Genomic DNA, 23,446 nt, shown 5'->3' with positions numbered 1-23,446 from the left:
TGTTCTATTTTTAAATTCTAAGTTACTGATCCAGATTTAACATTATGAAGGAGTTCATTATCTTTCCCCAAAGATTAAGAATGTCAAAAATGAGACTTAATCCAACAAGCAAACCACTGAACTGCCTTTCAAGCCCAACTCATAATTTGTTTATACATTTTTCTGCAAAGAACATAAATGTTCATATTTAAAATGTAGTAGAACATATTAATAGGCTATTTCTCTGACTACTTCATTAATTTTGTCAGGTCACATAGTCCAACCAAGCTACTGAAATTCACAAGCTTGCTTGTAATAAAATATTTTATTATATCAGCCCAGATATATCTGAGTTATTGAATTAAAAAGAGAAACTTCTTACCAAAAGGACATGTGATTACTGGCTGCTCTGCTGTACTGTACCTTTTGCAATTTGCACTTTTTTATGTTACAAGAAAAACGATATGAAGTAAGTGTATAATCAATGATTCCCTGCTTGCTATGTAAAATTTCTGAAAAGAGGCTAATAACAAAATAAGACAACTACAGCAACGTTATTTTATTAGTGGGCAAAAGATGTGCTTGATAAATTTAATTGACTGGTAGAATTCTTACAGCTATTACTGAGTGGTTACCAAATTGAAAACCTTGTGGGCAACCCCATGGGAATAAGCAAGTAATGGGAAAATACGAATATTAAATAAAATGCTCTTTTTGTTTTATTCCACCTCACAACTCTAACATAGGCTTGTAAATATCAAGCCATGCTTGGATCAGGAATCCAAATAGAAAATATTTTTTAAATGTCTGTATCTAAAAATGCAGACCCTATTACTGAGTACTACAATTCCTTATTTTTAAAAATAAGATATGGTATTTAATTTTGTACAGAGAGAAACACTGCAAATTGTTTCCAGACTGTTTATACAGAACATATAATACTATTTTTATGGCCATTTGAATTATTTATGTTTCCTAAAGACAGAAACTTGCTAGTTTTGATTTTGGTACCAACGTGCTTGAGCAGCACACTGTAGTGTCATTATCATAACAACTTCTGAAATTAAAACCTGTCTAAAACTCTACGGAAAGCTAACATCCAGTTCATTAACCATTCCTGTTAGTTTGTTTTCAATAATGCAAAAATGATTAGAAGTTTAATTTGTTAATCACCTGTGTTTTGACTGGAAGTAGATATATAATTCTCTGCAGAAGACTAAACTAGCCCTTGCAGAAAATAAAACATGCTAATGCTTTATCAGGTCTAATAATATGAATAAAAAAATCAATCATGCCTAGGTAAATCATTGAAGGTTGCACAATTAATTTCTCCTTAACTCTGTTTAATTTTGCAGGCAATGATGAACACGAGAAGGAGAAAGAGCTATCTATCTTCAACAAGATTTAGTGCTTCACTTACCAATCATGTGGTTTGCAACATGAACTTGGATATCCCATTCGTTGTAGAAAACCATCTGACACTTGATGCACTGATAGGTCTTCTTCTAAAGAGACAAGGGTAGAGAAAATGTGTTTAAACATGCAGCCTGAACCATTTCATTATAACTCAAAATGGTTAGTTCAAAGTGGTAATTTAAAGCGCTCCAGAGGTGTTTTCATTAAGAATTAATTATTAATATTAAATAACACTTTGCCATCTGTAGCACCTTTTACTTGAATCTCTCATAGCTCTTTACAAATGGCAGTTTTTAAGCTTTACAACTCCACTGCGTGGTAAGTACTGTGATAATGCCTGTTTTTACAGATTTGTAAGGTAAGGTGCAAAGAGATCAAATGGGAGTCCTTCCTTTTATATTAATGGGCTTTTGGATCAGGTCCATAATGCAGTAATGGTGGTCCAGGAATAAAATCCATGTATCCTAATCCCATTCCTCCTCAAACCCAAGAATGCTTCCATCAATCTAGTTACCGCCTCTCAGGAAAGTGAATTAAAGAGTATGTCTACACTACGGCTGGGAGCCTCACAGCCCAGGTGGACAGACTGGTGTTAGTGGAACTTGAGACAGTGCTTAAAAAAATAGCAGTGTGGATATTGCAGCTTGGGCTGGATCTCTGGCTCTCAAGTCCCCGCTAGCATGAGTCTGTCTACACAGGCTGGGAGGCTCACTTCCAGCAGCAGTATAGACATATCCTCACGTTTCTTTTTGTGCCTTTCCAACCAAAAGCCCTCCGAAAGCAATGCAAAGGGGATGAACAAATGCCTTCCTTTCCCAATTAAATGAAACACTACTTGAATGACCAAAGTCAGTCCTGAACCAGTCTGATATATTGTTCTCACAGGGATACCTTTACAAATCTTTTGTTTTTCAAAAATAAGCTGAGGCCATCGGTGACTATTTTAAGTTTCTTAATGACAGTAACAAAATGTGCCATGGTGGTTTTTAATGGAAACAACTACAGATCTCTTGGCTGTTTTTCATTTGAACCAACTTGAAAAATTTCGGGCAATGTAACCAAGTTAAGGCCTTGCATGGAGAAATTAAATCACCATACACTTGGAGAGCAAGTCTGGTTTTCATTCAATTTTACAAATAAAATCTGAAAGGTCTGCTGTTTAAGATGTTCCAATTATTTTTCCGATTTTATGACTATGTAGTGACGGAAATCGTCTGCCGAAATGCATTCTGAACAGATGCCGTCCAAAATCTTACTATTATATGTAGGTAAGCGTGAAAACACTCTACTACATCTAAATCTAGCGGAGACCTTTAAATAATGACAATCAGGATCAAAGATTTATTGTGCTGAGCTCTTTACAAGAGGCTTTTGATGCTGACATATAGAATAACATATATTGCATAAACAACAATCACTCTTTTTTTAAAAAAAACATTGTTTCCCTTTAGAACTAGTTAGAAAATATTTCTTACTCCCAGTTGGCCAACATTATATATTGTTTATTTGCATACTCCTAGCATTATTCCTGATATGTGACTTTGTTGAAAAACCAAGACACATAAACTTAATGGCTGGTCTTTTCTCTTGTTAGCACAGTAAAACATAGTGTGTGTCAAGAATCGTCTACAAAAATTATGACTGATGAATATGATGACAGAACACACTTTCTTTCTTCTTTGAAGTCTAATGATAAAGAATAAAATCACTTGACAACAACAACAACAAAAAATACCAGCACTTACTAGCCTCTTCAAAATGATTTGACATATTTGCAGATCCACATAGATGTTTTCTTTTATCACAAAGAAAAGAATGCTTTTGTCATTGTTGCTAGATCAAACATGGGTTCTTTTTTAGTCTCGAAGCAGCTTCTAAAATGTTACCATCAACTTTTATTAATGCAGCATATACTTATCTAGAAGTGTCTAAACTTGTGTATCAATGAGCTTAGATTTTAAGAGATCAAAACCAGTCATTTTCACAGTGTGCTGAACAAACATCACAAACTTATTTCCATACTTTTTATATTTCTAAACAATCTTTTTCACTGCAATCCTGTTCCCATTGTCGTTAATACGGCAAAACTGTCATGGACCTAAATTGATGTAGGAACAGGTTGTAACCGAAGAACGCATATGAGTCTTTTGGGTCCCTTCTAGACATTTGCAAGATGGAACGACAAAGTCTGGACAGACAGACAGAGAAAAATTTTCATTCCTCTCTCCAAACAATGGAAAAAGCCAACAGACATTTACTGATATTTAGTAATTTCTTGTTAGATCTGGTTGGAAAAAATTAGCTGAAATTAAATTTTGGTTATACAAAGAAAAAAAATGTTCAGAGCATTTCCCCCCTCCATTTTCTGACTCTCTCTATTTAGAATGAAGTAGATATAATAGGGAAAAGCAGAAAGAAATCACCATCATTTTGACCCTACAATGGCTTTTATGTATTCTTGTGTAAATATTAATTTATTTATTAAAACAGACTTCTTCTAACTTTTTTTTTTAACTTTTGACATTTGAGGGTTAAGAGGGAGTTTTTCTTATTTGTTTGCTGACACCGACATGGTGTAGCTATCAAGAATACAACTTTTTCATTTCATCTCTTTTTATGACTGATTTTTAATGCAAATTAATTCCTGCCTTTTCTTTTGCTTTTTTCACATTCTAGATTTTAATTAAATTTTTGTTAAGGTGTTCATTGGCCTTTCAAATATGAGCCATTTACAAAGACAATTTTGTTTCTATTAATAAATATTCATTTCTCAGTTCTAACCTGAATTCGTTATTTAAAAATACAACTTTTTTTTTTAAATCTGTGAACTTTCAGGGTAGGATTTTTAAAAGAGCTATGGTAAAACTCCCATTGACTTTTAGGAAGATGAAGGGTTAGGTCAATATTGAGGGGTTTTGAACATCCCATCCTAAAAAGTCAACAAATTGGTGATAGAATTGTTTAGTTTTACATGTAAGCCTCATGAAAAGCATACTAAACCACAATGCTCCAACACTAATTTAATTCAGACAAAGCTATGGAACACTAGAGTTAAAATCTTGTTACCAAAATAAAGAAGAGATGTAGGGAATTCTTCTTTTTAGGCTTCAGAAATGCAACAAGTCAACGACAAATAGCGGGCTGAATCCTAAGCTGTACTAAAGTAGTGCTGGGCATGGGTAAAGGGTGGGGAGCAAAAGTTGCTTTGTATCACCTTTCCACACCCCAACCTTGAGGGGGCAGTTCAGTACCTGGACCAACTACAGCAACCTTAAGGTTGCTCTAAACTGTGCCAGGTTGCACTTCATTCCACAACTGTTACATCAGGGTGCAGGATAAGAACATAAGAACGGCCATACTGGGTCAGACCAAAGGTCCATCTAGCCCAGTATGCTGTCTTCCAACAGTGGCCAATGCGAGATGCCCCAGAGGGAATGAACAGAATAGGTAATCACCAAGTGATCAATCCCCTGTTGCCCATTCCCAAATTCTGGCAAACAGCCTAGGGACACCATCCCTGTCCATTCTGGCTAATATCCATTGATGGACCTATCCTCCATGAACTTATCTAGTTGTTTTTTGAACGCTGTTATAAATGAGGGTTTAGATAGTTTAGGTTCAGTTCATGAACCTCCTCATTCTAATTTTTAACATGGTTCTGGCTTCACCTTCCTACTGAACCGGCACAACTGACTCTCAAAAGCTCTTACAAACCTTCAATAAAATACCCTCCTGTCAAAGACCCCAGTCGAGGGCCTACCAGATTTGGCAGCATCTCCACAGAATATGAATCTGATGCACAAGTAATTTTAGGTACATGGAAAATGCTTGCTCATGTCAATTCCATGTTAGGTGGCTCCCAAGTGGTACCTGAGGAGGTGGGATTGGAGTTCACGAACATGTGAATTGCAACACGGCTCTGCCAAACTTAGTCTGTTAGGTGATGGCATAGTGGGAGGAGATCTGGGCCAGAAACGCTGCTGATGAAGCCTGAGCTCTTGTTGAATGTGCTGTCAAGATGGCAGGAGGTAGAGAACCCGCTTGCTAATAGCACATATGAATGCAGGCAGTGATCCAGGATGAAATTCTCTGTGCTGAAACCTTTCATCCTGTCTGCTACTGCCACAAAGAGTGGCATGGATTTTGGGAACTGTTTGGTTTCTCTCAATTTAGAAGACCAGGGTGCATCTAAAATCCAGCACATGAAGATGCCGCTCCTCGTATTCTTGTGCGGTTTGGGGAAGAAAAATGGCAGAAAAATAGCCTGACTACTGTGAAATTATGAGACCAGCGCTGGGAGGAACGCTGGGTGGGGGAACAATTGAACTTGTTCTTAAAAAGACCACCATATATGGCAGTTCTCATGTATGGGCCCTAATTTCTGAGACCTTTCTAGATGAGGTAATCTCTACCTCTCTTCTAGGAGACATATCACAGAGGGCGTGATGCCAACACCTCAAAAGGAAGGCCCATGAGTCTCGACAGGGCCACGGAGGGATAGGTTCACAAATTTAATGGTAAAGCCTCTCTAGATCCTTGAGGAAGAGAATGGACATTTCATGTGAGAAGACTGACCCACCAGCGGGTGGAAGGCTGATTTTGCTGCTAAATGCACTTTGATTGATGAAATGGCTAGGCCCTGTTGTTTCAGATGGAGTAGGTTTTCCAGCACGGACTGGAGAGGTGACCGAGTTGGAGAGAGGCCTTGTTGAGAAGACCACACTGAGAAACGCTTCCATGTGGCTAGACCCTCTAGTAGATGGGTCTGAACAGGCCAGCTCTACCGGATTCAACCATGCAGCTTCCGCATGGGCAAGTGGACAGCCTTGAGGTTCAGGTGGAGCAAACGGCCGTGATCTAGTGAGATCAGGTCTGGGAGGGGCATGGGCGGCAGTGTGGGTGCTACTGATAGATCCAATAGCGTGCTGAACTGGTGTTGGCGTGGCCATGCAGGGGCTATAAAAATAACCTTTGTTTTGTCTCACTTGACTTTCAGAAGGACCTTGTATACCAGAAGAATGGGGGGAAATGCATAGAACAGGAGCTTTGTCCATAGGAGTAGGAAGGCATCTGAGAGGGAGCCCAGGCTATGACTGTGCAACAAGCAAAACTGCTGACATTTCCTGTTCTGCTTGGTTGTGAACAGGCCTACCTGCGGAAACCCCTACCTCTGGAAGATGAATTTCGTTACTTGTGGTAAGAAGAGAAAGACTTGCTGAGGTGATTTGCCAGAGTGTTCCGGGCTCCCGAAACGTGGGAAGCTTTGAGGTGGATGGAATGTTTCATGCAGAAGTCCCACAGGCGAATGACCTCTTTATTCAGGGTAGACGAGCACATTCCTTTGTCTGAAGAGGATAAGATCTACACTGGCAGGGGGCCTTCCTCCTCTACTTCTACATCAATCACATCATGCTCGCCTAAGTCCTGAGTGTTGGTACCGGGCTCTGTACCGAGTCTTGGTCGGGGGGCAGACAGTGTGGCGGAGGTGCCCTTCTCTCGGACACCTAGCCGTTTGTACTTTGTGAAGGTGGTCCTCATACAGCGGGAAAACCCCACGGATTCCAAAATGGCCATTCGACCTACAAGTGCCACTGTCCTTTGGGACAGGTGCCTGAGGGGCACCTGCACCAGGATCCGGTGGGATGCAGGATGGATACTGGTAACTGCCCCTTGTTTGGGTCAGGATTCCACCTCTGTTTCCAAGTATGAGTCAGCTTGGGGAGACCATGGAGGGTGGTACCCCCACTTCCATTAGCTGGTGCCGAGGGTCCAGGAAACAGTGCCAGAGCGAGGAAATCTTCACCAGCATCAGGAGGGTCAGTTTTCCTCTGATCAGTACCAGAAATACTCCATATTTCTATGTGTCCAAGAATTTTACTTTCTTTTTTAAAAAAAACAGCTAATAAATACTGTGCTTGAAGATTTACAGTGTTATTCACATCCTTCTGTGTACTGTTCTAAGTTGTATGACTATCTGGGGTACGTAGCTCTCTTTTTTTTCTTCTGTTGCCTTGCCTCATTCCTCTACATTAAAATGAACTGCATATGCTTACTTATTTGCCAATGCTCCACCTCCTTGTCAAGTCATTCAGAGTTTTATTACCTGCCTTTTTTGTACTGACATTCCCTTAGTTTTGTATTATCAGTACATTTCATCACCTTACTACTTGTTCTTTCTTCCATGCTATCGATATGCTGCATAAATTCAACAAAATCAGCCCAAATAATGATCCTTGAGGCATTCCATTATTCACAATCCTCCAACCTAAACTGCTTTAATTCACAAGTCTCCTATGTTTTCTGTATACAAGTTAGGGTTTTTTTAACTCAAAGTAGCTCTCCCTATGCTATACTTACTCACCTCACAGATTAGTCTTTTGTGCTGTACAGTTTGAAAAGCTTTTCTAAAATCCAGGTAAATTATGTTCATGGCTTCCTCTGTCAGTGCTTGTGGTTACTTCATCAAAATAGTCCATCAAAATGTTTAGATATGATCCCTCTTTCGTGAATCTGTGCCCTCTACCCTTCTTTAAATCCAAAGTTTCTAGGTGTTCCTCTATTATGTATTTGATTAGGCTTTCTAGCATCTTCCCTCGCTGTTTAAATCAAGCTTACAAACCTGTAATTTCCTGCATAATCCTTACATCCCTTGTTAAATGTCTGTTAACAGTTGTGTTTCTCTAGTCCATTGAGACCTCTTCTGTTTCCAAAAGGAGACTACAAATATATCGGTTTAATGTTTCCTTTTACCTTTGGCCACTTCCATTCACAGTTTCTTCTTTCTTTGGGGAAGGTGTTTCTATTTATGACATCTGTTCCATATCTTCACATTGGGAGCACTAAAAGATAGAATCCAGTTTACCAATATCTGTTTCTTTGATCTTCCATACCAGTTTTAGCCCCACTAGTATCTCCTTCCACTGAATCTTTGTCCCCTATATACAGCATCCAAAAAGTACCTTACAACTTCTAATGCAATCTTGCTTTTATCCTCCATTATTTGTATAAGAGTATGCAGCCTTCCTTAGTTTAACCTATATAGTGTTTTAATTCTCTCCTGCATGAAATATTCTCTACTTCATAAACCTATATGCTTCCCTTTTACCTACAGTGACTTTTTCCATGTACTCATTCATCCAACACTGGCCTGCAGTCTTTGCTGTCAAGTGACTAGCCCAACCTGCTCAGTCCTGTTCAATTGACTTTTAGTCCTCTTCCTCCAACAAAGGGTGAAGTTCTCCCATCGGAGTAGGTAGAGTCTTCACTATGCGCTACAGAGGTGCTGCTGCAACGCTGTAAGTGTAGACAAGCCTTCAGGCTCATTGGATTCAGGTTGGAAGGCTATAAAACTGCCATGTGGATGTTCGGGCTCAGGCTGGAGCCCAAGCTCTGTGACCCAAACATCTGGCCAAAGCCCAAAAGTCTACACTGCAACGTTATAGCCAAGCAGCTTGAAACTTGCAGTTTAAGTCAGCTGACACAGGTCAGCCATGGGTATTTTACTGCAGTGCAGACATACCCACAGACAACAAACCATATGAGCTAAGTCTGCAAGCAACGTTATACCCATTTGCAAGTACCAAATCCTGAAATGACATCATCTGACTTTTCATTGTATTGTTTTTATTGTTACCAGTGTGCTCGGAGCTGCACAAGACACATAAAGAAGCCTGGGCCCTGCTCTGAAAGAGCTTATTTATTCACTTACTTCATTCTTCATCACAGATCAGATTATTTTTTACAAGTGCCATAACTGAGGATTTATTTTCTGTCGTCCTGAATGCTTAAGCTCTCAGAGAACTAAGCATATGTTAGACAGCTTCACTGAATAGTTAGCCATTTATCTTGCTCATAGGGGCACTGTCAACATGCATTTTTTATATTGACTAATTTCTAAATATTCCAGTTGCTAATAAAGTACCCTTTAATTAACATATTCTGCTTGTTTTAAAAAAATGATTAATTATTTTATAAGAATTTTTTCAGTTTTCCTTTTGATGTTTATTAGGGTCTTAACTATACAGGGAAAAGAGTGAAAATTACTATAGATAAATAGCTATCAAATCCACAAAGTAAACAAGCTGAAAAATAATATTTTCCTAACTTCTTTCTTTATATCTACTTGTAGCTACATAACATATTCATCATCATCATGTTCTTATTACGCCTCTGGCCTTTAGGGCAGTGACAAAGCTCCACTCCTGTCTATTTCTAGCAAGTCTTTCAATGGTTCCCCAGCTGTGCCCCAGGTTTTTCAGCTGGGCTTCCACAACTCTTCGCCATGTTGTTTTTGGGCGGCCTCATTTTTGCTTGCCTTCAGGTGTCCATCTTATTGCTACTCTGTTGATGTAATCAATTTCCATCCGAAGCACGACTGATCCATCTCCAACACCTCTTGGCAATGATAGTGCTTAGATCCTCTTGGCTGCACTGTGTAAATAAATTTTGGTTTGAGATTGTTCTGGTCCAAAAGATATAGAGGATTTTTCTGAGGCAGGCTGTATGGAACAAAGACAGTTTAGACATGTCATACTTTCTCATTCCCCAGCATTCTGCACTATAAAGTAGTGTTGAAAGTACGCAGCTCTGATAAATTGTGAGTTTGGTTTGGGTGCTGTATTTTGATGACTTCCAGACTGTATTTAAGCTCCTGAAGGTGTTCTTGGCTTTACTGATTTTGTTCTGGATGTCCTGGCTTGTTCCACCATCCTGACTGATGGTACTGCCCAAGTATTGAATGTTTCTACATTGGTGAGAACATAATCCTCTATCCATATTGGGGATAGTGAAGCAATATTAAAGGTCATGATATCTGTCTTATTGCAGTCGATTTTCAGTTTAATTTGCTGGCTGAATGTATTGAGTCGAGTTGTTTTTTCTTGTATATGGTGTTGGGTATGTGGTAAGAAAGTGACATCATCTGCAAAGTCCAGGTCTTCAAGGGATGAGAAGAGTGTCCATTTAATGCCACTTGGCATGACTTATGTTGTACGCCGCATTACCCCAGTTGATGGCAATGTTGAAGAGGATTGCAGGCATGACAGACTCCTGACGTACTCCTACTTTAACTTAAAAACTGAGCTCACTGTCATCAACACTGCATGTAAAGCTGAAATAGAAGCTTTTGATGACATTGATTATACAGAAAGGAATTCCATATGCCCAGAGAATGCACCATAAGCTCGTCCTGTGAGTGCTATCAAAAGCCTTCTCAAAGTCTATGAAATGTATGTGGCGTTGCCGTTGCCATTCTAAACACTGTTCTGTTATGTTTCGTAGAGTGAAGATCTGGTCTGTGCATCCACACCTTTTCCAAAAAACAGCTTGCTTTTTTCGGAAGAACACTATCAACTGCCTCTTATATACGCTGGACTATGATCTTACACAATATTTTGCTTGGCACAGATAAAAGTGCCAAATGGCAAAGATAAGAACCAGTTTGACCATATCATGATCAATGGCAAATGATGATGCTCACTGACAGATGTGAAAGTGAGAAGGGGTGCAAATGTTGGCAGAGACCACCACCTTGTGACAGCCTCCATCAAGCTAAAACTGAGAAGTAGGGGTCCACCAAACAAAGGACATAGACGTTATAATATTGACAAGCTAAAGTCCCCTGAAATACAGAAAGCTTTCATTCTGCAGCTAAAGAACAGGCTTCAAGCACTTGCAGACCTTGATGAAGAGGAGGAGATCAACAAGAAGTGGGACAAAGTAACAGCAATTTATAAACAGAGCAGTGAAGCCTATCTAGGCTACAGGCAGAACAGAAGGAAGGAGTGGATTACACCCAGTACCTGGAATGCCATAGAAACCAGATGAGCCCTGAAGAAAAAAGTTTTAGACACAAAATCCCAGAAGCTAAAAGACAAATACCACGAGCAGTTTACCAAGCCACACTGGGAGGTCAAACGCCTTGTGAGGCCAGACAAACGGCATTATATTGATAAACAGGCAACACAAGCAGAGGATGCAGCTGCTTGTGGTGGACAAGGAACCATCTAAAAAATGATGCGGATTATCAGTGGTAAACGGCAGACAGCTACAAACACTCTCATCAGGAACAAACAAGGACACCTACTAACCACTGAATAAGAACAAGAAATGTGCTGGACAAAGCATTTCAAAGAATTGCTGAAAGGGAGCCACCTAAGGAGGAAGCAAACATCCAGGAGGCAGAAGATCTTGACATCAACACAGACACCCCAATTAAAGAAGAGATCATTCAAGCCATCAAATCCTTAAAAAATGGGAAAGCTCCTGGCAAGGATAACTTGAATGCAGAATTGTTCAAGCTAAATTAGCAGCATCTATCCTGGCCCCTCTATTTACATAAGTCGGAGAAATGGAAAAAGTGCCAGATAAGTGGACCAATGGGGTTATAGTGAATATACCAAACAAAGGAACTCTCAGTGATTGTAATAATTGGTGTGGTATCACACTTTTATCTGTGCCAAGCAAAGTATATAACATATTGCATATAACATTTTCACACAAGTGTGATGATGTCCCTTGAACAAGGCCTACCTTTGCTATTATGCCTAAAGAATCTTTGCTACCATTTGCTGTACTGTCTTTTGCCCTTTGCACTCTAGCTCCTTGAACTCTTTCTATAATCATCTCTCTTAATGTCTCAGCTGCAAACCTGTTCTTCTCCTGTCGTCTAGTGAATCTAGATGGCTCGCAAGGTCATGTGACTTCATGCAGAAAGTACCACATCTTGCAACATTTTAAAATCATAGCATCTTCCTTCAAGGTCCCTAATCCCTCAGAGCTCCAGACCTTTGAACACTCAATATTAAAGTGTAGCTCTTGTCAGAAGAGTGACTCTAAAAATGACATCATGGGGTTCTATATTTATTCTCTCTCAATTTCTTCATTTCAGATTTGCATAGTTTACAAGTACAAATATGATTTCCCTAACTTCCAGCATGGCAAACTCAATCTGGGATCTGAAAAACAAATATGCTCTGTCTGCCTCCTTATGCTGGGGTGGCCGGGGGGGGGGGGGGGGGTAAGAGAGTTGGGGTAAGCATCATATGGGACTCTGATTACTAAAACTAATAAATCCTGAGCACTGTTTAACAACCAGAAGTCTGCCTACTATTAACATCTTCTTCCAGATCCCTGCCTTGTCCTGATCTTGAAGGGTGTTGCCACTCAGGGAGTTTCCTGAGTCAGTGGGAGTTCCTGACAAGTCAATAATGCTTAGAATCATTCAAGACTAGGCCAGCTGACGTCTGTAATAAAGATTTTGCAATCAAAATTCGGTTGATAAATTTGTTGATGATTCATGTGGCAGTAAAGTACGATCTATATGGTAGATCTGAGATACGCAGGAAACCGATATATAGAGTAAAAAGGTTCCATTTTTTCAGTCACTTTTTTTGTTTGTGTTTGTTTCTTTTAAACTACAAGGCACTTTGCGGCAGCCATTCAATAAAGCCACTGCTCTCTCCACCCAAAATCAGCAGTTGTAGCCCAATAAAACAAACAGTTCACAAATATTCACAGGAGAATAATCTTTTGCCACTACTTTCTATCACAAATTTTGAAATAGCCCTCAGGACTAAGACACAAAAGCAAAATTTAGGGCTCTTTAAAATGTTATACACCAGTATAACATTAAAATATTATAAATGTTATACACCTGTGTCAAGGTTCCTTCCCCACTCTGAACTCTAGGGTACAGATGTGGGGACCTGCATGAAAGATCCCCTAAGCTTATTCTTACCAGCTTAGGTTAAAAACTTCCTCAAGGTGCAAACTTTGCTTTGTCCTTGAACCCTATGCTGCCACCACCATGCATGTTAAACAAAGAACAGGGAAAGAGCCCACTTGGAGACATCTTCCCCCCAAAATATCCCCCCAATCCCTACACCACCTTTCCTGGGGAAGGCTTGATAAAAATCCTCACCGATTTGTACAGATGAACACAGACCCAAACCCTTGGATCTTAAAAACAATGAAAAAACAATCAGCTTCTTAAAAGAAGACTTTTAATTTAAGAAAAGGTAAAAGAATTACCTCTGTAAAATCAGGATGGTAAATACCTTACAGGGTAATCAGATTCAAAACATAGAGAACCCCTCTAGGCAAAACTTTAAGTTACAAAAAGACACAAAAACAGGAATATACATTCCATCCAGCAGAGCTATTTTACCAGCCATTAAACAAAAGAAATCTAACGCATTTCTAGCTAGATTACTTGTAACTTTTTACAGGAGTTCTGAGCTGCATTCCTGATCTGTTTCCAGCAAAAGCATCACACAGACAGACAGACAGACAGACCCTTTGTCCCCCTCAAACCCCCCAGCTTTGAAAGTATCTTTTCTCCTCATTGGTCATTTTGGTCAGGTGCCAGCGAGGTTATCTTAGCTTCTTAACCCTTTACAGGTGAAAGGGTTTTGCCTCTGGCCAGGAGGGATTTTATAGCACGGTTGACAGAAAAGTGGTTACCTTTCCCTTTATATTTATGACAATCTGTATAGCCTGGTGTATAACAGGGAGGCAGTGACCATGAGATGGTTGAATTCAGGATCCTGACACAAGGAAGCAAGGAGAGCAGCAGAATACGGACCCTGGATTTCAGAAAAACAGACTTTGACTCCCTCGGGAATCTGATGGGCAGGATCCCCTGGGGTAATAACATGAGGGGGTAAGGAGTCCAGGAGAGCTGGCTGTATTTTAAAGAATCCTTATTGAGGTTGCAGGAACAAGCCATCCTGATGTGTAGAAAGAAAAGTAAATATATCAGGTGACCAGCTTCGTTTAACAGTGAAATCCTTGCTGATTTTATACACAAAAAAGAAGTGGAAGATTGGACAAATGGCCAGGGAGGAGTATAAAATTATTGCTCAGGCATGCAGGAGTGAAATCAGGAAGGCCAAATCACACTTGGAGTTGCAGCTAGCAAGAGATGTTAAGAGTAACAAGAAGGGTTTCTTCAGGTATGTTAGCAACAAGAAGAAAGACAAGGAAAGTGTGGGCCCCTTACTGAATGCGGGAGGCAACCTAGTGACAGAGGATGTGGAAAAAGCTAATGTACTCAATGCTTTTTTTGCCTCTGTCTTCACGAACAAGGTCAGCTCCCAGGCTGCTGCACTGGGAAGCACAGCATGGGGAGGAGGTGACCAGCCCTCTGTGGAGAAAGAAGTGGTTCGGGACTATTTAGAAAAGCTGGACTAGCACATGTCCATGGGGCCGGATGTTGCATCCAAGAGTGCTAAAGCAGTTGGCGGATGTGATTGCAGAGCCATTGGCCATTATCTTGGAAAACTCATGGCGATTGGGGGAGGTCCCGGACAACTGGGAAAAGGCTAATGTAGTGCCTATCTTTTAAAAAGGGAAGGAGGAGGAGCCAGGGACTACAGGCCAGTCAGCCTTACCTCAGTCCCTGGAAAAATCATGGAGCAGGTCTTCAAGGAATTAATTCTGAAGCACTTGGAGGAGAGGAAAGTGATCAGCAATAGTCAGCATGGATTCACCAAGGGCAAGTCATGCCTGACTAACCTAATTGCCTTCTATGACAAGATAACTAGCTCTGTGGATGAGGGGAAAGCAGCGGATGTGTTATTCCTTGACTTTAGCAAAGCTTTTGATACAGTCTCCCACAGCAAGTTTCCAGCAAGTTAAAGAAGTATGGGCTGGATAAATGGACAAGAAGGTGGCTAGAAAGCTGGCTAGATCATTGGGCTCAACGGGTACTAATCAGTGGCTCCATGCCTAGTTGGCAGCCGGTATCAAGTGGTGTGCCCCAAGGGTCGGTCCTGGGGCTGGTTTTCTTCAATATCTTCATTAATGATCTGGAGGATGGCGTGGACTGCACCCTCAGCAAGTTTGCAGATGACACTAAACTGGGAGGAGTGGTAGATATGCTGGAGGGTAGGGATAGGATACAGAGGGACCTAGACAAATTAGAAGATTGGGCCAAAAGAAATCTGGAGTAGTGTGTCCAGTTTTGGGCCCCACACTACAAGAAGGATGTGGAAAAATTGGAAAGAGTCCAGAGGAGGGCAACAAAAATGATTATGGGGCTGGAACACATGTCTCATGAGGAGAGGCTGAGGGAACTGGGATTGTTTAGTCTGCAGAAGAGAAGAATGAGGGGGGATTTGATAGCTGCTTTCAACTACTTGAAAGGGGCGTCCAAAGAGCATGGATCTAGACTGTTCTCAGTGGTAGCACATGACAGAACGAAGAATAATGGTCTCAAGTTGCAGTGGGGGAGGTTTAGGTTGGATGTTATGGAAAACTTTTTCACTAGGAGGACGGTGAAGCACTGGAATGGGTTACCTAGGGAAGTGGTGGAATCTCCTACCTTAGAGGTTTTCAAGGTCAGGCTCGAAAAAGCCCTGGCTAGGATGATTTAGTTGGGGTTTGGTCCTGCTTTGAGCAGGGGGTTGGACTCGATGACCTCCTGAGGTCCCTTCCAACCTTGATATTCTATGATTCTGTGATTCTATGATTCTACATTTATTTGTTTATTTCAAAATCAATAACAGTTTCCTCTGACCCCATGCTAACAGTTGCCTTTGGAAAAAAATAACACTGACACTCCTTTATAACATTCTTCTAAAAGTGGCGATTTAACCTCTCCTGGCCTTACCGATACATTTTAATCTGGATTTTTATCGATTCCAGCAGATTCTGGACATTATCCTACAAAGGTAACAAAGTCTTACTGAATAGAACTTACACTAAAAAAAATTCAGTACTAATATAAGAATCTGAAACATCAACGGTAGGAATGTACCCCTTAGATCCCAAGCATGCAATTAGAACTGCACTGGTGAAGATCAGTGGGATTCCATATGGATAACAAGATATACTAATGCTGATCTGTTTGCAGGATTCACATCTATGCTTAACTAACATAGCTATGCTGGCAAAATGCTTAATGTAGATGCAGTCATACCAGCAAAAAATCCTTTTGCCAGGATAGCTTATTTCAGAAGAGTGTCCGTCCAGGGAGTTAAACCAATAGGAGTATAATTATATTGGTATTGTTATGCCAGTAAATTTTCCCTGTAAACATGTCCTTAGGCTTACTCTACACTAGAAAATCATTGCCAGTATAACTATACCTGTATAGCTGTACTGGCAAACCCTCCTAGACACAGTTTATACTGGCAAAAGATACTTTGGCCAGTACAGCTTAAAGCAGTTCCCAGGGCCGTCCCAGGCGCGAGGACAAATCAGCCTCCCTGCTAGTCTTCTTGCTGTCCGCCCAGTATGCCCACCCACCCCTCGTTTCCTCACCTCCCCGCTCACCCACTGCTCTCCTCGTCGCTGTCCACCTGTCCGCCTGCCTCCTCACCTGCTTGCTGCTCACCTCCCCGCTAGTCTCCCTGCCGTCCATCCTGCGCGTTCCCCCACCCCCGTACGCCCAACCGTGCTTTCCTCCTCACTACCTGCCCGCCTACCTCCTCACCCCCTTCCTGCCTACCTGTCATTCACCTCCCCGCTAGTCTCTCACTGTCTGTCCGGCCCCCGCCTGCTCACCGCTTTCCTCCTCACCGTTCACCTGCCTGCTTCCTCACCCCGCTCCCACCTATCACTCGCCTCCCCATTTGCCTCCTCACCCTTGTCACCCACCCACCTCACGTGAGTATCAGGACAAATGGCATCTCGATTGTACATCAGTCAGGACGCAGGACAAAGGGCTAAATGTTGGGACAGTCCCGATTTTATTGAAGAGTGGGGGCCCCGAAAGCGCAGGGCTTAGGGGGGTCACCCTGATTCGCCCTACCCAAGGGATGGCTCTGGCAGTTCCCTCAATTAACTATGCTCCAACAGCAAAATGACACTTTTTGCCAGTTTACCTGTACCTATGCTACAGCTTTAGCCAGTTGAGAAATGTAAAAAAAAATCACCTCCCCTACCCAACTTTGTTATATCAACAAAAGTTTCCAGTGTAGATCTAATCTGAGGCCTGCTCTACACTACAAAGTTAGGATGACATAAGTCACCTTGTGTCAACCTATTTGTGCATGTGTCTACGCTCAAATTCGTCTCCTGCAGATATAAGTGCCCCAATTATGACAACATAGTAAAATCTCCTTCCCGAATGGTGGAGAGCCATGGTCAGCTTACTGAGGTCAACACAGTTTAAGTGTAGACACTGCATGATCTGTGTTGACCCTAATGGTCCTCCAGCAGCTGTCCCACAATGCCCCATTCTCTACGACTGTGACCAATCTGTTCTTCGTTCCCGTGTTTGGTTAAGTGGGGAGGAAAGGAGGCATGAGAAACAGTTTGTTTATGTATATAGGAATGTCCCTTGTAGCCTCTGAGAGGAAATCTCAATTAAAGTTTCATGGAGCTACTCTGCAATCCTCTCCCAAAGACTTCTATGAATGGTAGCCTTATTTCTTCCTCCACGATAGGACACTTTCTCTTGCCACATTGCAATGAGTTTGGCTGGCACCAGTAAACAGATTAGTGACATTTGGGTCTGGGCAGCTTGGGGGTGCTCTCTATGCCTTTGTTACCTTTTGTAGTGAGATATCAGCTAAAGCCACCACTGCCTGTGAGAAATAGTGCCAATACTGAGTGCCACTGCACTATGGTCATATCCCTGAAATAAAGAACAAAATTTCATGAAACCAAAATTCCTTCCTCCACTGCCTTACTCCTGGCAGGCCATACTCACCATGGCAGAGGATGGAATGCAGTGCTATGTGGAAAAACTCCAAAGCTGTAATGTGAATAAGCATGTCTTAATAAAAGATTTGATGGAAGTAGAGAAGGGAGTTTTGAAACTTAACTTTCCCTTTCTATTGTGACTATAACTCCACTAATACATCTGTCTCTTTTTATCAGCAGCTGCTGTCATTGTGGCCTTGAGGGGTACCCCTCAACACCGCCCCAGAATAACAGACCCTGAGGAAAACAACATGTTCAGCAAGATCCTGCAAGCTGCATCAGACCACGGACAAAGGGCCTGGAGGGCCAACAGGGCAGATGGCATAGAGAAGGAAAGAGCAGAGAGGAGAAAGGCCCAGAAGTCCCAACAGGAAAAGAAATGGGAGATGTACCAGGAGATTATGGTTCTTCTCAGACAGCAAACCCAAATGCTGCAGACCCTGTTGTTGATCCTACAGGTCCAAAAATCCCAGACTCTTTATCCTCTGCAGTCCTGGGAGAATTCCATGGTAGTAGCTCCACACAGCCCATCCCTACCACTCCAAGCTGGGGGACAGCAAGGAAAACCACAGCTTCGCTTTGATTTGAGCAAACCATCATGTATATGTTCCACAATGGACTACATCTATGCACTGAAATGGACAGAAATGTTTGCTGCCTTTTCAATATTAAAGTTGGAAATTAACTTTAATTTATTAATTATTAATAAATTAATTTATTTATTAATTAATTAATTTATGTCCATTAATTTATGTTAAAAGTTTGTTCCTAACAGCACCAAAGCTCCAAGCCCAGAAAACAGGCAAGCACAGAACACTACAAGGGCTGACCATTAGTGCTCTTTCAAAGCCTCCCTCAGCTGCATAGCTCTGCTTTGGGCTCTTGGAATGGGCCCTTGTGTCTGGCTGTTCAAAGTCAACAGACAGCCACTCACCCTCTACCCTGGTACCAGCTTTCCTCCCTTTGCCTCACAGAGATTATGCTGTATACAACAGGCAGCTATAACCATTGGTATATTTTTCTCACTGAGATACAATCTAGTGAATAAATACCGCCAGTGCCCTTCAATCTGCCAAAAGCACATTCAACAACCATTGTGCATCTTTTGAGCTGCTTGTTGAATCTTTCCTTGGTGCTGTTGAGGTGGCTGGTGTACAGCTTCATGAGCCCGCAGAGCTAGGGCTACGCAGGGTACCCCAGGATCACTGCTGGCATTTCAATATCACCAATGGTAATCTTCTAGTTGGAAAAGAATGTCCCTGCTTGCAGCTTTCTGAACAGTCCTGTGTTCTTAGAGATATGAGTACCATGCACCTTCCCTAACCAGTCCACACTGATATTGCTGAAGAATCCCTGGTGATCCACCAAGACTTGCATAACCATAGAAAAGTCGCTCTTTTGGTTGACATACTCTGTGGTAAGGTGGGCTGGTGCCAGAACAGGGATATGTTTACGCAGTGATGAGCTGACAAAAGCTAAAGAACTGGTTCCTTCAGTTGCTCCAGTCTTTGGCGGCACTTGGGCGGCAGGACCTTCAGTCGCTCCGGGTCTTCAGCAGCACTGAAGGACCTGCCGCCGAAGTGCTGCCGAAGACCCGGAGAGAATGAAGGACCCACCGCCGAAGTCCCGAAGTGCCGCCGGGAGAGTAAAAATTAAAAAGCGATTCTCAGGGGAGCCTCCCCAGCCGAGAGCTCAGGCGGGCCGGATGGGATGGTCCCACAGGCTGGATGTGGCCTGCGGGCCGGGGTTTGCCCATCCCTTTAACAACTGGTTTGAAATCGGCTTCAAAATTTAACAACCAGTTCGCGCAAACCAGTGCGAACCGGCTCCAGCTCACCACTGTGTGTACCATTTATCTCCCCACCGCAACTCAAACTTTCGATTGATGCAAATCCATCCACTATGTGACCCAATGGTCACAGTCCTGTGTAGCAGGAGATGATTTACGGCCCTACACACTTGTGTGGCAACAGCCCCCACTGTGGGTTTTCCAACTCCAAAATGATTTCCTATTGACCAGTAGCAATCCCAGTGTTGCAAGCGTCCACAGTGAGATCACCATTCAATTTTCCACTGTCAATACACCATTCATTCTGGTATGCTTGTGCTGGCAGGCTGGGGTGAGCTGAGCTCACAGATTCAGGAGTGTGGCCATTTGTATCCAAAAGTTCTGCAGCCACTGGTCATTGTCGCAAACCTGCATTACAATGCAACCCCACAAATGCTCGTTTCTTGGGCCTAGAAACAGTGCTCCACCATCTGCAGCTGTTCCATGAATGCCACTAATAATCCTGAATTGTTTTTCACGGTGTCCCTCAGCAATCTGTCCTCCAAGAAATTGTCATTCCCCGTTGTTGTGGTACTTCCTATGGGTCTGCAAATACAGGAGAATCACGCATCCTATATTTGCAGCACTCAGAAAAATAGTGCACACATATCTGTGGGCTCCATCCTTCTGTCAGAAGAGGTGGACACTGATAAGTGCTGTGCAGGTTTTTAAATAAAGACGTGAAAATATGAGCTATGGATTGCATTATGGAATGGAGAAAGTTGCAAGCTGAGAACTTGACCTCTAGCTCCCAGAGATCCCTGCACAACTCATTTCTACCCAAAATGCATTGCAAAAATCCCCCAAAAGGCATGGCACCTGACAGCAGCACCTGGCACATTGTGATACCTAACTGTGGTGCACTGATGGTGCAGCACCGGCACAAGCAGCCAAGTATGCACATGCTTGAGCAATGTACAAATTTCAGGAGCTATATGCTGACATAACTTGCATTGACCAAAATCTGTTACAGACATGGCTTAAGTCTCAAAAGGTAAAGGCAAAGCTACAAAGCTTCCTGCTGAATTAGGAGTTCTCCCATTATGTGCTTCATTAACTTAAGTATGACAACATTTTAAGGAGGGGCAACAGAAGTAATAATACCTAGCACTTATACATGCTTTTCATCTTCCAAGTACTTACAAACATTTATACTAATTAAGCTTCCCAACACCCTTTTGAGATAAATATGTTTTAGCCCTGTTTTACTAATGATGAAATTGATACCGAGAGGTTAAAGTGATTTGCCCAAGTCAACAAAGAAATCAAAGTCAGAACTAGGACTGAGTTCTGTCCCTCGTCCACTACTCAGACCACACCTCTTTCTCAACCTCTAAACACTAATTACCACTCAGATTATCATTCTATCTGTTATCTTAATGAGCTAATGCACTATGCATTAGCAGTAATTCAGGAACTTCTGAAACCCCTATAGCTCATTAAGTACAGAAACAATACTAGGGCCTCTCCACTTTTAGACATTTATCAACAGTTACAGTAACTTTTAGTAACTAAAAGATCTGAAATTATATGCACATAATGAAAAAGGGTATTAGTGAACTATCTATTTAGGTTTGTTCTCTGTACAGGATGAACAAAGAAGAAAGAGAAGCTGAGCAGTTTCCTCTTTTTAGTTCAAATGTAGAAACAATCATCTAAAGAGATATAAGTTTTAGTCTCACCTTCCACTTCTCCTTTGAAAAACATTGTTTTAGTTTCCTTAGCACGTATGTCCATTACTTGAATAATGAAGGGTTTGCAGAACTATCCGTGGGACCACAACTCTTTATATTTTTCTCGCTTCAGTAGTTAGAAAGCTCCTAACATCCAGTTCAACATTTCAAACCACGTAACACCCAATAAAGCAAATGGAATCTCTGCTCTATTTATCACTATGGAAATTTTTGTCACAATTTTTTCAAAAATTAGCTACTGGCAATGTTAAGTAGATACATTTTCCATGGGATGTTGTCATCTTACAAATCATATTCAAAACAACAAATGTCCTTATTTATTATAACAACAACACTTTCAGTTACTAACAGTTTTAGAAATCCAATTTACTTTTCACTCTGTTATTTTTTAGACTTTGAATTTCTGTCTGAACACAAAAAATCTACAAAGTGAGTTTTGCTGTTACTTATGATCACTTTCACTGCTACAGAGTCTGGGTCGCTGCAGATTGACCAGAGTTTAAATTTGAAGTTTTTAAAAAACAAGACATGCTTTTTATCAGCCTTTGGCTTTGTGAAGCTTGTGGATGATCTCTAAAAGTATTGACACTCTATAAGGGACTTAATAACCTTCTCAAGGTTATCGTGTCTGCCATGAGCAAAGGATTTGAGGGCCCAAAGGTCACTTACCTAGAGGCTAAAACTGCAATAACTGAAAACATAGTTTATAAACAGTGGATGGGGAGCTGATTGGCAACTTTAGGACATATGAATGATGAATGGAAGGGCTGAAAAATGGCCTAAAGATCTGTTATTTAAGAATTATCAGTCTGAAAAAAAACATTTCATATGAAAATCGAAAGGCAGTAAATCTATTGAGAGTGGACATTCTTTGAAACTATGTGGATTTTTGACTTCCCCAAACCAGGATAGGTTTTCAATGTGCCTGAGGAGCTAGGGACCTTTGTAAGCCTCAAGAAACCACAAGTAATATCGGAGAAGAGTGAAATGAAACTAAGATGACTTTTCAAAGAATTAAGGCAAGTCAGCCCATCATGTGCTATTCTAAGGTGTGTGTTTATTCTAGCAGATGGCATCACAAATATGGTGTGGTGGGAGAACAATCATTTGGGCCCATTCTCCCCACCCATGCTACATCAATATGCATCCCATAGCAAAGTTTAGCAAGACTTTGGGTACAAGCTACTTTTGGAATAGAGAAAGAGAGAGAGAGCGAGAGTCTGTGTGTGTGTGTGTGTGTGTGTGTGTGTGTGTGTGTGTGTGTGTGTGTGTGTGTGTGTGTGTGTGTGTGTGTGTGTGTGCGCGCGCGTATTGAGCTATTAGGTTTCCTAAATTGTTGAGAGTCCTATATGCAAGAACTCATCCCCAAAATGCTAATTAACTCATTTTATTCATTGAACATATTAAGGTAAAAAACACTCTCCCTTCACCTCCCACATGGATCAGTTGTGACATTTCCCTCCACCCTTAATACCACCCCCACATTATCTCTTAGACTAATGTAAACAGGTGAGAGCAGAAGAAATATTTCAAAAATTTGGGACTACTATTTATGTGTAATTTTACTTTTAAAGTTGTTCTGCATAGATGAAGTTTAAATCCTCAGGTACTTGGTGCATTGGTGACCTTCTGCTATCTAAAATATTGTTAATAAAGAGAAAATTAAAAATGGAATTGCCATAGAAAGCCCATTTCACCATTTACCCTAGGTAGGTGATAAATTGCTGAGTTTCATTTTAATCAAAGTACGGCAACGAAAGGAAAAATTAACGTCTGAAACATAATTTACAAAAATAACTCCCCAATTTGTTGTTCACAAATATTTTTTGAATGTTCATCCTTTTTGCCAGCATATTGGCTCTATGTATTTTAATTCTGT

The 23,446-nt window shown here is 41.3% G+C and overlaps 1 protein-coding gene across 19 annotated transcripts in view; it reads right to left on the bottom strand.

Annotated features, from left to right (window-relative positions):
• Positions 1-23,446, bottom strand: part of ZNF521 (zinc finger protein 521) — a 267,984-nt gene that overhangs the window by 126,463 nt on the left and 118,075 nt on the right. For all 19 annotated transcript variants that reach the window (XM_038390425.2, XM_043507963.1, XM_038390423.2 and 16 more), the window contains one exon: positions 1,400-1,484. In XM_038390425.2, coding sequence (XP_038246353.1) covers positions 1,400-1,484 — 85 coding nt within the window. The remainder of the gene's footprint in view (positions 1-1,399; positions 1,485-23,446) is intronic.

Source organism: Dermochelys coriacea, chromosome 2 (assembly GCF_009764565.3).
Source record: "Dermochelys coriacea isolate rDerCor1 chromosome 2, rDerCor1.pri.v4, whole genome shotgun sequence".
Classification (NCBI taxonomy): Eukaryota; Metazoa; Chordata; order Testudines; family Dermochelyidae; genus Dermochelys; species Dermochelys coriacea.
Note: the sequence above shows the minus strand (reverse complement) of the source record. Positions and strands in the feature narration are given on the sequence as shown.